General features: G+C 43.0%; 1 protein-coding gene across 2 annotated transcripts in view; it reads left to right on the top strand.

Annotated features, from left to right (window-relative positions):
- Nucleotides 1–14,975, top strand: part of STAMBPL1 (STAM binding protein like 1) — an 80,391-nt gene that overhangs the window by 55,010 nt on the left and 10,406 nt on the right. The window contains exons 3-8 of one of the 2 annotated variants that reach the window (XM_040436314.1): nt 243–353; nt 448–665; nt 749–824; nt 3,176–3,271; nt 7,602–7,971; nt 9,077–9,201. In XM_040436314.1, coding sequence (XP_040292248.1) covers nt 463–665; nt 749–824; nt 3,176–3,271; nt 7,602–7,971; nt 9,077–9,201 — 870 coding nt within the window. In that variant the 5' untranslated portion in view covers nt 243–353; nt 448–462. The remainder of the gene's footprint in view (nt 1–242; nt 354–447; nt 666–748; nt 825–3,175; nt 3,272–7,601; nt 7,972–9,076; nt 9,202–14,975) is intronic. The other variant, XM_040436313.1, reaches the window with a different exon arrangement.

Below are 14,975 nucleotides of genomic sequence, written 5' to 3'. Positions count from 1 at the left end.
CTAGTGTGAAAGTAGCCTAATCCGGCACAATACACTGTGATAGTCACCTACTGCAGTGTATTGTAGTTTTACACTGACTTTTCGTCTGATCAGACCTTGCTTCTGGCAAAGCCTGGAAGGCTTCCATACGTGGTATTTGGAGACATTTATTATTTTAGTGTATTAAGAGGCATTAACATTTTTATTTTATTTTAGTTGCTCTGATAATGGGGTGGGACAGTTATATTTTTTTCCTACTTCAGATTTCTGTACAGTGCCTAGTATACAGTGGACATTTCCCAACATGCCTATCACCTGAGATAGCTCTTTGAAGATGGTTTGTCTCCCCACGTTGCAGATAAACCCAACATACTGTAGGTTTTGGTCATTTACGTTGAAATATTACATTATTTTATTATCAAATTGTTTCAATAATGTGTTTATATATTTTTGTATTACTTTTTATAGAAAAAGCTGGCAGCTATGCCAGATCACACTGATGTATCTTTGAGCCCAGAGGAGCGTGTCCGTGCCCTCAGCAAGCTGGGCTGTAACATCACCATCAACGAGGACATCACTCCCAGGCGCTACTTTCGTTCTGGAGTGGAAATGGAGAGAATGGCCTCTGTGTACCTGGATGAAGGGAATCTTGAAAATGCCTTTGTTCTCTACAACAAATTTATCACGTGAGGGTTTAGGGTGTGTTCTGTTTTACAGCTTTACGTCTTTAAGTTCTGCCGTAGGCTTTAAAATGTTTTTTGTGCTGCAGATTGTTTGTTGAGAAACTTCCTAATCACCGAGACTACCAGCAATGTGAAATCCCAGAAAAACAGGTTATATTAAAGGTAAGCAGTATTTATAATTTCATTTATCATGACCTATGTATTTCTCTATATTCATAGGCTCTGGAAACATTTTTTTTGCCCATTTAATATGAAGGAATTAAAGCACCTGTCGGTAGGGTCAATCCTATTAAACCAGGAATACTGCCTGGTAGGGTTGATCCCACTGCTAAAAATAATTCCTGTCGTGTGAAAATTGGTTGTGGCACTCCCAAGAAAAAGGACTTTGTTCTTTATTTTATAAGTGCGCTGAGAGGCGGGGCCTGGCCCCTCACCTTTCCGTTTTTGGTCACGCCCCTTGGAGCACTGAAGCCCTTATTTGGATATGGAATAAAACATTTTTTTTCAGAAACACCACAACTAAAGATTAGCGACTTTCTCCCAAATTCGATTCGGCTAATTCGCTGAATTTTTGGAAAGAATTTGGTTCAATCAGAATTTATTTGTGGTGAATCGCGTTAAAACACGGCTATTTCCGCTATTTATAGTGGTGTAGAACACTGTGCCTTGCAGTAACACGCATAGTCAGTATGACATGCATGAGTCCGTATGACATGCAGGTGACAGGCGTTGCTCTTAAAATCATTGCACACTTCACTTATTTGGGAAGTTGCGGGGCCAAAACTGGCCAAATAACTGAAGTGTGAACTCAGCCTTACAGGTCAATGTTAGTGTCAAGAAGAAGCGCACTCCTTTTACACCGTCGGCAGCTGATTCCATATAGATGTCTACAGAACCTTTTCTATTAAACGCTTATACAAGTAGAGCCCACCCGACGGAGTGGAGAGGGTGTCAGCAGTAAGCTTGTGTTGACGCCACTGATTATTTCGCCCTTCCTCTGATCCGTCAGAACAATAACCCCTAAAAAACGGATCCTGTCTGTGGAGCATCCACCTTTACTCGGTCAGAATTTGATCAGTAATCCATCAGTATTGCTTAAGCCAAAAAAAACAGGAGTGGATCCAGAACAGAGATGACACGTGAATGGAATATTTGCATGTCTTTTGTACCCACTCCTGCTTTTGGCTACCAAATCATAGGCCAATTCTGATGAAAAATAGGGACCATGTCATGCAGCCCTTACAGCTGTTACATAGACATTATCCGATGTGCGTCTCATTTTTCCTTCCTTCTGACACATCAGAAGAAGGGTCAAATAAATGATGATGTCAGCCAGGCCGAAAGGCAAAATAGTGGCCCATTCATGAAGTGGCGAAGGTGGGAACAGCATGAGAAGTCCACAGAGTGGCCCTATGACATAGTGGTGAGGTGGAAGCAGCATGATGAGACCACAGAGTGGCACAATCACAGTGTGGAGGTGGCAGCAGCATCAGGAGGAGGCCACAGAGTTGCACAATGACAGTGTGGAGGTGGTGGCAGCATCAGGAGGCCACAGAGTGGCACAATGACAGAGTGTGGAGGTGGCAGCAGCAGCATCAGGTGGAGGCCACAGGCAGGCACAATGACAGTGGAGGCCACAGGCAGGCACAATGACAGTGTGGAGGTGGCAGCAGCAGCATGTGGAGACCACAAAGTGGAGAGGTGGCAGCAGCAGCAGCATCATGAGGAGGCCACAGCATGGCATAATAACAGTGTGGAGGTGGCAGCAGCATCAGGAGACCACAGAGTGGCAAGGTGACATAGTGTAGAGGTGGCAACAGCATCAGGAGACCACAGAGTCACCCGGTGACAGAGTGGGGAGGTGGGTGGCAATGCCAGTACCAGCTGAAGATGGTGGGTGAAAGAAGGAGCACTTGGCATCAGATGTGTGGCATCATAAATTATAAAAGCTACCATGAAAGTACCAAAAATATAAAAATAACTTGGTCCAGGCCTGCTCAGCCTGGTCATTAAGGGGTTAAAAAGGTTTCTCGTGAATCATTTGCTCTGTTCAGAGTAATGAATGTAAGGCCTCTTTCACACGTCAGTGAATCATAGGCGTGTGCTATCCGTGCTCTCCATGGACAGCACACATACCCATTGATTTTAATGTTTTTATTTACATATCAGTGATTTTTTGGAAAACCACAGAGACGTACTATTTAGGTCTGTGATGTGGACCAAACACGCTTATTGAAGTCTAAGGGTCAGTGAAAACCACTGATTCATCACGGATATGCCTAGCAGTGTGCGTGGCATACAGATGGACACAGAAACCAAACACGGATCCTTCACGGACATCTTCACAGATGAGCCGCTGACCGTCTTGCCACAGATGTCATCACATACGTGTCAATGGGGCCTGAGACCCTCAGCGTTACATGACTGCACTAGTCACTCCCATGGTAGAAGGATATTACATGATGTCATGTATTGCAAAGTAACTTCTTTCTTTTTTTCTGCTTTTCTTTAAGAAATTAAAGGAAGTTGCATTTCCAAGGACAGATGAGCTAAAAAAAGACCTTCTCAAGAAATATAACCAAGAATATCAAGAATACTTTAAAGATATAGTAAGTTTTATAGAAAGTCAGTATTACATTGGATAACTTTTTTGTGATGGCTGTTACAAGGCTATTGATGTGCAATGTGATACAAACGTATGTATTGTATTAGTGACAGAGATCATAATGTCCAGGCTGAGAATAGAAATGATCAAAATATAAAAGCTGAATGACCCTGACCTTTGTTTTGTTTCTGTGCTGCAGTCATTACTGACTGCAGCATCTAACTGGTTACATGTCCAGGATGAGAGCATTGTGCAGTCACAGCCATTGCCATGAGTGTGGAAGTCCTTCAGTACATCCAGATGTCTTCTACGTCCTATGTCCAACTTGTCTGACCCTTAATGCTGGCGCCTCTGAGGTGAGCATGCTGATTTCAGTGGGTTGTCACTCTGTGTGTTAATGTGTTGTAGAACTCAGATCCCGCTGGTAGTGCTGGCCGGGTGCTACTAGAAGAACGGCACCACATTAAAGGGCATCTGTCACTGGAAAATGCATTGATAAACCAGGCACAATGCCTTGTAGGACTAGCTCAGCTGAACGTAATGATACCCTTCACTTAGTGATCTGTTGCTTCATTCCTGGGAAAAGTACTTTTCTTCCATATGCAAATGATCAGTTAAGTGCACCAAGGGTGGTCCCAAGCCACTCTGTGCACCCTCATTCCTCCTGCTCCTTAAGCCAACCCTCTCTGTCTCCTTCTTGATTGACAGGGCCAGGTTCCCACATAGTCATTTTGCCTGGTTCTGTCAATCAAGAAGAAGGGGAAGGGGCTGGGGCTGGTTAAGGGAGCAGGAGGAGCCAGATTGCACAGAGTGGCCTTGGTGCACTTAACTGCTCATCTGCATGTGTAATAAAAATACTTTTTCTCCAGAAGTTAACAACGGATTGCTAAGTGAAAAGTACATTGCATTCAGCTGAGCTAGCCCTTCAAGGCATTGTGTGGTATAACAATGAATTAGTCTACTTTCACACTCGTGTTTTGGCTTTCCATTTGTGAGATCCGTTCAGGGCTCTCACACGCGGTCCAAAACGGATCAGTTTGCATTATAATGCATTCTGAATGGAAAAGGATCCGCTCAGAATGCATCAGTTTGCCTCCGATTCGTCTCCATTCCGCTTTGGAGACGGACACCAAAACGCTGCTTGCAGTGTTATGGTGTTCGTCTGATGAAACTGAGCCAAACGGATCCGTCCTGGCACACAATGCAAGTCAACGGGGACTGATCCGTTTTCACTGACACAATCTGGCACAATAGAAAATGGATCCGTCCTCCATTGAATTTCAATGGTGTTCAAGACAGATCCGTCTTGGTATGGTAAAGATAATACAAACGGATCCGTTCTGAACGGATGCAGAGGTCCATGACTGATCCACACAAAACGCGAGTGTGAAAGTAGCCTTGCCTGGTGACTGACTCCCTTTAATGCGTTAGTGACCAACCACTGAGATCAACATTTCTGTCATTTTTTATTGAGGGCTGTGAGGGCAGCATAAAGGGTCCCAATGCTGGGACTTTTTGCTGTGACTCCCCTGGGGATGAGCTGTAGTCTTGGGGGAAACCTAGCGGCACATATGCAGCCACAGACAGAAAATTAAAGGCTGTGTACACCTTAGAGGACATTCTTTTATTATTTTACCAACTTTGGGTAAAAAAAAATTTTTTCAATTGGTCTGTTTATTAAAAAATATTGAGCCGTTTTGTCACAAAGGGTTAACTGTTTTTCTAGCTGTGTGAATGTGCCGGTCATCTAATAAACCTTATCTCTAAGAGGTCATAAACATGTATTTAAGCCACATTTGTAACAGTAAGATAAGAACTGAGCTACAGTATGATGAGTGTTTAGGAGATCAGCGATAAGGAGCCGGTCAGATGAGCTGGCTGACAGAAGAGAGAGAAAATTCAGATCCTGCTACTAGAGAATGTCAGGCCTGTACTGAGAAAATGGCTGCACATTTTTAATAAAGACCAATTGAAAAAAATGATTCTTACCTCCAAAATGAGTGCAATGCATTGTACATAGCCTTTAACCATAAAACTGTTTTAATTCAAATCAGTGTCTACGCAATGAATGTGTCGGATCTTCTAGACTCTACAGGTTTCGGCACATTTATTGAATGAACATTGAGTTTAACTGGAATTGAGGACACTGCTCTAGAGCAAGGGTGCACTACCTGTGCAATGCAAGGACAGGTAAGTACTAATGCACTGTGTAACCATGGAGAGGTGGCTTCACATAAACTACAATAGAGAGAATTATTCATGCAGGGTCTCATTCTTTCTGAAGTGTGAATGGGTAAGAAGGACTCCCACATTCTCTGGATAAGTGGGACTTTTGGAAGTTGAACCAGCGCCTATCAGACATTTATGGCCTATCCTTTCTATATAGAAAGGTAGGGATAATCCCTTACATTTTGTTGTGACCCCTGGGTATGGTTTAGCCTGACAGTATGGTCCTTGGGCCAGAAAAGGTTGTGCATCCCTACTCTAGATGAGGGCATGTTCTTTATAGTCACATTAGGGTCCAGAACAGCGACTCTACAGTCGTGGCCAAAAAATTTGAGAATTACATAAATATTGGAAATTTGAAAAGTTGCTGCTTAAGTTTTTATAATAGCAATTTGCATATACTCCAGAATGTTATGAAGAGTGATCAGATGAATTGCATAGTCCTTCTTTGCCATGAAAAAAACCTTTTCCACTGCATTTCATTGCTGTCATTAAAGGACCTGCTGAGATCATTTCAGTAATCGTCTTGTTAACTCAGTGGAGAATGTTGACGAGCACAAGGCTGGAGATCATTATGTCAGGCTGATTGGGTTAAAATGGCAGACTTGACATGTTAAAAGGAGGGTGATGCTTGAAATCATCGTTCTTCCATTGTTAACCATGGTGACCTGCAAAGAACCGCATGCAGCCATCATTGCGTTGCATAAAAATGGCTTCACAGGCAAGGATATTGTGGCTACTTAGATTGCACCTCAATCAACAATTTATAGGATCATCAAGAACTTCAAGGAAAGAGGTTCAATTCTTGTTAAAAAGGCTTCAGGGCGTCCAAGAAAGTCCAGCAAGCGCCAGGATCGTCTCCTAAAGAGGATTCAGCCGCGGGATCGGAGGGCCACCAGTGCAGAGCTTGCTCAGGAATGGCAGCAGGCAGGTGTGAGCGCATCTGCACGCACAGTGAGGCGGAGACTTTTGGAAGATGGCCTGGTGTCAAGAAGGGCAGCAAAGAAGCCACTTCTCTCCAAAAAAACCCATCAGGGACAGATTGATCTTCTGCAGAAAGTATGGTGAATGGACTGCTGAGGACTGGGGCAAAGTCATATTCTCCGATGAAGCCTCTTTCCAATTGTTTGGGGCATCTGGAAAAAGGCTTGTCCGGAGAAGAAAAGGTGAGCGCTACCATCATTCCTGTGTCATGCCAACAGTAAAGCATCCTGAGACCATTCATGTGTGGGGTTGCTTCTCATCCAAGGGAGTGGGCTCACTCACAATTTTGCCCAAAAACACAGACATGAATAAAGAATGGTACCAAAACACCCTCCAACAGCAACTTCTTCCAACAATCCAACAACAGTTTGGTGAAGAACAATGCATTTTCCAGCACGATGGAGCACTGTGCCGTAAGGCAAAAGTGATAACTAAGTGGCTCGGGGACCAAAACGTTGACATTTTGGGTCCATGGCCTGGAAACTCCCCAGATCTTAATCCCATTGAGAACTTGTGGTCACCCTCAAGAGGCGGGTGGACAAACAAAAACCCACTTATTCTGACAAACTCCAAGAAGTGATTATGAAAGAATGGGTTTCTATCAGTCAGGAATTGGCCCAGAAGTTGATTGAGAGCATGCCCAGTCGAATTGCAGAGGTCCTGAAAAAGAAGGGCCAACACTGCAAATACTGACTCTTTGCATAAATGTCATGTAATTGTCGATAAAAGCCTTTGAAACGTATGAAGTGCGTGTAATTATATTTCACTACATCACAGAAACAACTGAAACAAAGATCTAAAAGCAGTTTAGCAGCAAACTTTGTGAAAACTAATATTTGTGTCATTCTCAAAACTTTTGGCCACGACTGTACTCTAATAACATGCAGTTTTCTAATAGGGGTATATTTCAAATGGGTTTTCTAAATCAGAAAACCTCTTTAAGTTAGAAAGATTACATTATAACAGCACACGCTCATAGACATGACATTCCCTCAACCCTACATATGAATGCACAGGAACTTTGCTTCTAATGGAAGTGTTCTGATTATATCACTACAATAAAGCATTGCTAACTGCGTTCTAAGTGGTGCTCATAAATGCACCTTCTTACATTTTATTTCTAGAATGAGAGAAAAGCAGAATGTCTGAAGAAAATGGAACAGCAGCAACTCCTCGAGGCAGAGAAGAAGCGAGTGGCACAGCTCCGACAGCAACAAATAGAAAATGAGCAGTTCAACTTTTTTGAAGACCAGCTCCGGAAGCAAGACATGATGCGAGACCAGCTGAAACATCAAGGGAACCTTAGCCTTAAGTCTAAGGTGTCTGAGCAAACAGATGGCACCATGATATCTTGTTTTCCCCCATCCAAAGGCAATTCATTGGCTAATACAATGTCTGGGAAAGCTGTCAAAAATGATGCAGCTTTGTATGCTGGACAGTCTCCACCGATAAGCCGGGCTTTAAAGCCAGCAGCAACTCTAAGTGCCGTACAAAGTAAGTGCTTGATACCCAAGACTTTATAACATGGATGTGTATGATAATGATGGCAGACTTCACTTACACAGTATAGATTTCCATCCACCTCCTATCTCCAGCAGTAATGGGGCATTGACATAATAGTTCATTAATTTTCCAGCAAATATGGGTGTGTGACCTGTGGCGTCACCAGTCATTGCAGATGGGTCTGCCACTGGCTATGATGGCGTCCTATTTCTGTACATAGCTGAAATGCTCTAGTAGCAGCCTCTCGATTGTCTCTCTTTTACGTCAGTTGGGGAGCTAACGGGCTCCTTATCTCTGCTCTCTGACATTATAAACACTCATTATAGCTCAGTTCTTGTCTTTTTGATAAGAATGTGGCTTAAATAAGTGTTTATGACCATTTAGTAGTTTAGAGATAAGGTTTATTAGATGACCGGCAAAAAGTGAAAATGCCAGTCAGACAGTTAGAAAAACAGTTAACCCTTTGTGACAGAACAGCTCAATGTTTTTAATAAAGGCCAATTGAAGTTATGATTTTTAGCGAAAAATGAGTAAAAGGCAATCATAAACAAAAATTACCCCACAAGGTGTACATAGCCTTTAACTTCCGTTCCTGGTGTTTATTGGACAGTCTTAATTAAAATTGGATAGGTCATTAATATCTGATTGTAGGGGGTCTGACTCCCGGTACCCCTGTCGATCAGCTGTTTGAGGATGCAGTGGTGCTCTGGTGTGCAGTGGTGCACAGTGTTGTACATTGTATGGCGGCTGTGCTTTGTACTGCAGCCAAGGTCTATTCACTTGCATAGGGCTGAGCTGCACCGAGGCCATGTGACCAATCTTTGTGTTGTCAATGGCCTAACAAGAGGCCACAGGGATCAACATCTGATCGGCAGAGGTCCTGGGAGTTGCACCCCCCACTCCAATCAGATATTGATGAGCTATCCTGAGGATAAGCCATCATTATCAAAATCTCATTCAAGGGAGGGGGCTCAATAATGTTCTGCACATGGTGCCTTCTGACCTACAGCTGGTCCTGATGTCAAGGCTGGGCTGGTGACATAATTTGTGTTGTGATGAGCAGCTTTTTCTAACCATTTTTATTTATCTCTATCAGATGAAATTGTGGAAGGATTGAGGATAGTTGTTCTGCCCAAAGATCTCTCTCAAAAATTTCTGCAGCTAGCCGAAGCAAATACAAGTAGAGGAATTGAGACATGTGGGATTCTTTGTGGTAAACTGGTAAGAATATACTTTTTTACTTTTTTACAATTTGAAGAAACACATAATTAAAAATAAGAACTTGGGTACAAAAGATGCCTCACTGGTATATAATATGTCCGGTAGCTGACGTATTTTTCACTCTATAAGACACATCTAGGTTTTAGAGGAGGACAATAAAAATTCATTAGACCTCAGATCAGACCAGCAATCAGACCCCCAATGTTAATCAGACCTCAGCTCACAGCCCCATTTAGACCCCCAATGTTAATAAGACCCCAATAACACCTCAGATCAGACCCACAATCAGACCTCCGATCAAACAATATAAATAAGATCTCCATTCAGACATCAGATGAGGCCCAAATGCCTCATATCAGCCCCCAGCCTCAGAGCACATCAAATTAAAATAAGCAACTTACCTCTCCTGTTCCGGACGCCACAGGATCCCAGGATCCAGCTCTCTCTCTTCTTCTTGGCGTGGCTGTGGTATGACTCGATGCACACAGCATGAGGTCACAGAGCGTCCTCATTCTGTGCGCAGTCACAACACAGCTGACGCCAAAGGACCAGGAAGCGGTGAGTACAGAGCCCAGGGAGCACTGCATTCACCGCTTCCCGGTCCTTCGGTACTAATGAGCACTTCCATAATGGAAGCATTCATTAGTATTCGCCCTATAAGACAGTGACATTTTTTCCCCCACTTTGGGGGGGGAAGGAGTGTGTCTTATGGAGCGAAAAATACGGTATATACACATTTAGTTAAAGGATACTTCCAATTATAGAGAGTCTGTCATCAGCAACATCGCTATGCAACCTAGCAGAGTGCCAGAATGACTTAGGCCGAGTTCACATTTCAGTTATTTCCATCAGTGATTGTGAGCCAAAACCAGGTGCGGGTCAAAAACACAGAAGATATGCAGATCTTTCCACTATACCTAATCTCTGTAGGCCTCCCTATGGGTTTTGTCTCACAATAACTGATGGAAATAACTGATCATATAACTGAAGTGTGAACTGAGCCTTAGCTGACCTAATTCCAACTGTGCAATTCTTATAGCAATCCGTGGCACCATTGCAGATAACATTTGGATTTATTGAAATGCAAACGATGCCTATAATTGAAGTCAGGGTGGCACTGTTGGAGGGCCAGACAGTAGGAACGTAATCTTGCTTGGCCCTGTTAATCAACTGTCCAAGGGAGGGGCTGGGTAGTGAATGGAGCAGAGCTATTGTGCAATGTCCCACCCTCATTACACTAAAGGTATCATTTGGATATATCAAAAAAGCGGATATTATCTGCAAGGGAGCCGGTGATCATTTAAATATGGCAAATTTTGAATTTATGAAGCCTGTCTGGCACTATGCTTGGTCACATAGCGATGTTGCTGATGACAGACCACCTTTAATGGGTCACTCAGTTTTCAACAACGTTTTGACTTCACCGGCACTAATAGGCAGGCTTTAGCGTTGCCCTAACCATTCTACAGGTTAGGGCAATGCTAAAGCCCACCCATTAGTGCTGGTGATGTCACCGAGACCACTGATAGGCGGAAGCCTTCGCCTAGCAGAGACCCAGTACGTCACCAGATCTAATGAAAAAGCCCTTGTCCTGCGCGATACTCAGCATGAAATGCTCCGATGCTTATCTTAGAGGGGCTGCCTGGGTGAAGAAGGGGATATGTCCGGGTTCAGCTCTGAAACCCAAAACCCCTTTAAATTTGTGGGTGTAATGTGAAAAAATGTGTAAAAGTTCAAGGGGTATGAATACTTTTTTGAGGTACTGTGTGTATGACTTGTCTACAACTTACTGTCGTATGACTATTTTAGAAGGGACATGTTGTGGCTTTAAACTGCCGCTCCGCGTTTCATTGCTGCCTCCCACTGAGATATAGACGAAGCAGAAAGGACATGGCCGCTGGAAAGTTTTCTACGGAATTTCAGCGTGGCTGTATGCGCCAAAATTCTATAAAAAAGCTAGCGTGTGCACGTCCCTTTATTCTCTGCCCGCTTTGTCCTCAATATTGTCTTTCATGAAGTTGCTTTTTCTGTTACTAAGATAGTCCCTCCACTCTTTCTCTTTAGTCACATTGATACAACCTTCATCTCCCATTCCGCTTTCTGTGAGGACATGTTTAATTACTGGTGGCTGTGCTGTTGGGACCCCCACACTAGCCCTATAAAGGGGTCTAGAATTGTGTGCACGACTGCACTTTGGATAATTTTTAGTGTTGATCGAGCACCAAAGTGCTCGTTTGCTCTTGTGCTCTGGCCGAACACATCAGTATGATCTACCGAGCACCCGAGCATAATGGAAGTCAATGGGAGAACGCCAGACACCCCCTGCTTGGGAGAGAAGTGAGAGAAGTCTGGTTCACAAAAAAAGGTTAGAAATTGATGGAAAACCCATCAAAATGTAGCATTAAGCATTAAGAGGATGGCTGGATGCGTCTTGGACTCCTATTATCTACGACATACAATAGACAACCACACAAAGGCTATATGCGGTATGTGGAAGCCAACAATCTATCCATGAGACAGATAACAGTGAGCACACCGTACAACGTCAGCCTTGTGCACTATGAGACATTCCAAACCAGCTCTCATCTGACTGAGAGCCAGTAAGCCTCAAAGTTGCTTCACATCTGTTGGATGGCTTGGGTGGACCTGCGCACCTAAATCAATATCATTAGGGTGACAAAAAGTTTTCTGATTATCCTAACATAATATTCAATAACCTTTCTATACAGTTTTGTCATGTAAAAACTAATTTGCATAAACATGGGCATATGGGAAAGACATGCAAATGAGCAGAATCTGCCTTGTTTTTCAGCTGAAAAACCATTTGCATGGAAAATTCACGATCTACACTACTCATGAACAGCGCCATCTATTGGATTATTAGTCTTGTCATAAGACTATGAAGCCAATAGATGGCGCTGTTCATGAGTCATGAACAGCGCCGTCTATTGGTTTCATAGTCTTATGACAAGACTATTAGACTTTGAGTCTTATGACAAGATTATTAGTCTTGTCATAAGACTATGAAACCAATAGATGGCGCTGTTCATCTTGTTTGGGCGCTAGTAAGTGGGGCACCCTGCTCAACAGAGTATACACACCGTGTAGCACTCAGCCTAAAATAGCCTGCGCTAACACTAAGGTGTATATCGGATTGCTAATATCATTCACACATCTTCTAGCACATTATCTACGGTAATATAAGCTTGCTAGGGTGTATCTGAGGACTATTGCCCTGCTTGTAATGACTCGTGAACAGCACCATCTATTGGTCTCATAGTCTTATGACAAGACTATGAATCCAATAGATGGCGCTGTTCATGAGTAGTGTAGATCGCGAATATTAGAATCGTGAATTTTTATCGCAAATTTTCCATGTAAAAGGCTAAGTGCTACACGGTGTGTAGACTCTGTTGAGCAGGGTGCCCAACTTACTAGCGCCCCAACAAGTTGAACAGCGCCATCTATTGGTTTCATAGTTTTATGACAAGATTAATAGTCTTGTCATAAGACTCATAGTCTAATAGTCTTGTCATAAGACTATGAAACCAATAGATGGCGCTGTTTATGAGTAGTGTAGATCGCAAATTTTACATGCAAATGGTTTTTCAGCTAAAAAACAAGGCAGATTCTGCTCATTTGCATTTCTTTCCCATATGCCCATGCTTATGCAAATGAGTTTTTACATGGCAAAACTGTATAGAAAGGTTATTGAATATTATGTTAGGACAATCAGAAAACTTTTTGTCACCCTAATGATATTGATCTAGGTGCGCAGGTCCACCCAAGCCATCCAACAGATGTGAAGCAACTTTGAGGCTTACTGGCTCTCAGTCAGATGAGAGCTGGTTTGCAATGTCTCATAGTGCACAAGGCTGCCATTGTAAGGTATGCTGACTGTTATCTATCTCATGGATATATTGTTGCCTTCCTCATACCTGGCTTTTGGCATATAGCCTTTGTGTGGTTGTCTATTGTATGTCATTGATAATAGGAGTCCAAGACGAATCCAGCCATCCTGTTAATGCTGTTTTCAAACCATTTTGATGGGGTTTCCATCAATTTATAACATTTTTTTGGTGAACCAGACACCCTCTCTTCTTTAGAGCAGGGGTACCTGGTTTGATGCTCAGGTCTCCCATTGAATTTCTTGTATTAAATTGTATTCGAGCATCCGTAGTATTCGGCCGAGCACTGCAATGTGCCGAGCATAGCGATACTCAAGCCGAACAGAAGTTCGGCCGAGCATGCTCACTCAACACTAATAATTTTGTAAAGGGTGAGGATCGAGCACTCGTCGTGCTGCTGCTCCTCTCATACATACATTTGAATAGAAAACAATCATATTTCAGGTGCACAAATTCCCCCCGAATTCCCCTTCACCCAGTTACAGTTTAGCGAAGACGGGATTGTAATGGTTGTGAATAATTTAGTGAGTCGCAGTGTGCAGTAATAGTCTGGTAGAAATGGTGGTTTCCATTAAATTACGGTTCTCAATGTTTTCCTGAAGCCATTAGGATAATTAAGCTAATTATTTAATAGTCATATAACAAGTAGTTATTGTTGTCATAGAAGGGTATCCGTCCCTCGGCAATAGATCGGCAGCTATTCGTACTCAATTATTTGTCTCCGATTAGGATTATCTGTGATAAAATAGAACACGTAAATTAGGACGAAGGTTACATAAATTGTGTCCCTGAAACAGTGTAAATTATCGCCATGATTTGCTGGTAATTATGTGTAATTTCATAAGTGACATCTGATCAGCCTTGTTTAGCGTTATAATGCAATTGGGAAATCATGGAGGAATAATATTACAAGTACATATGTAGTGCGTGTAACGTGTTTCCATAGGTAATGGTACAAGTGATAATTTAGCCCTGGCCATATAAAGAACCTGTCTGCTCTCCTCACATGTCTGCTCCAGCCAATACTTTTATTTCCCATATGGAATAACCATTTAGAACATATTTTCTAACATATCCACTATTATTACTCATGGAAATGCTTGAAACAAAAATGACAACTGGGTGTCAGGCAGAAGCCAGTTCAGCTTTTCTCTTGCCACTGGGCATCCATGAATGGAGCTGTTTCGTAGTTCTCCGCTCGGAGGGTGGCTGGAAGAACCACACTGCAGGGATCGACTGTGAAGATCTGTGAAGGTTCCTGACTGTCCGAACCACACCAATTGGAAAGTTCTGGCATCTCCTAGAAATATAAAAATATACCATGTCACGGGCAAACCCCTGTGAACGATATTAGCATAAAACCAGTTTTAGAGATAGAAAAAACAGCAGCACGGTCAATAAAAATGTGGGTGCCATCCCTCAGGGGCCCTGGGCAATGGGTCCACTAAATATCCAGTAGTAAAGAAAGACATGGCAGCACTCCAAATTTCGGTGATAAAAGGAGGTGTCGGGCCCAGTTTATTCCCCTGCAGGGGGATAAACCAGGTCCATCCGCTCTACTTTTTTTTTTAACAGAATTTTAGAGTGCTGCCTGGTCTTTCTTTACTACTGGATGTTGCCAGATTTAGGCGTAGCAACCAATACTATTGGAGGCTGCACCCTGCTAATAGATGCAATTGTTGGACATTGGAACTACTTTATAGACCAGGGATCAGCAGCCTTCGGCACTCCAGCTGTTGTGAAACTACAACTCCCAGCATGCTCTTTCCACTTGTGTGGGAGTTTAGAGAGCAGCCAAGCAAGTGTGCATGATGGGAGATGTAGTTTCACAACACCTGGCGTGCCCGAGGTTGCTGACCCCTGTTA

Source organism: Bufo bufo, chromosome 6, assembly GCF_905171765.1.
Source record: "Bufo bufo chromosome 6, aBufBuf1.1, whole genome shotgun sequence".
NCBI classification, from domain to species: Eukaryota; Metazoa; Chordata; class Amphibia; order Anura; family Bufonidae; genus Bufo; species Bufo bufo.
The sequence above is the reverse complement of the archived record's forward strand: the minus strand, read 5'-3'. Positions and strand labels throughout refer to the sequence as shown.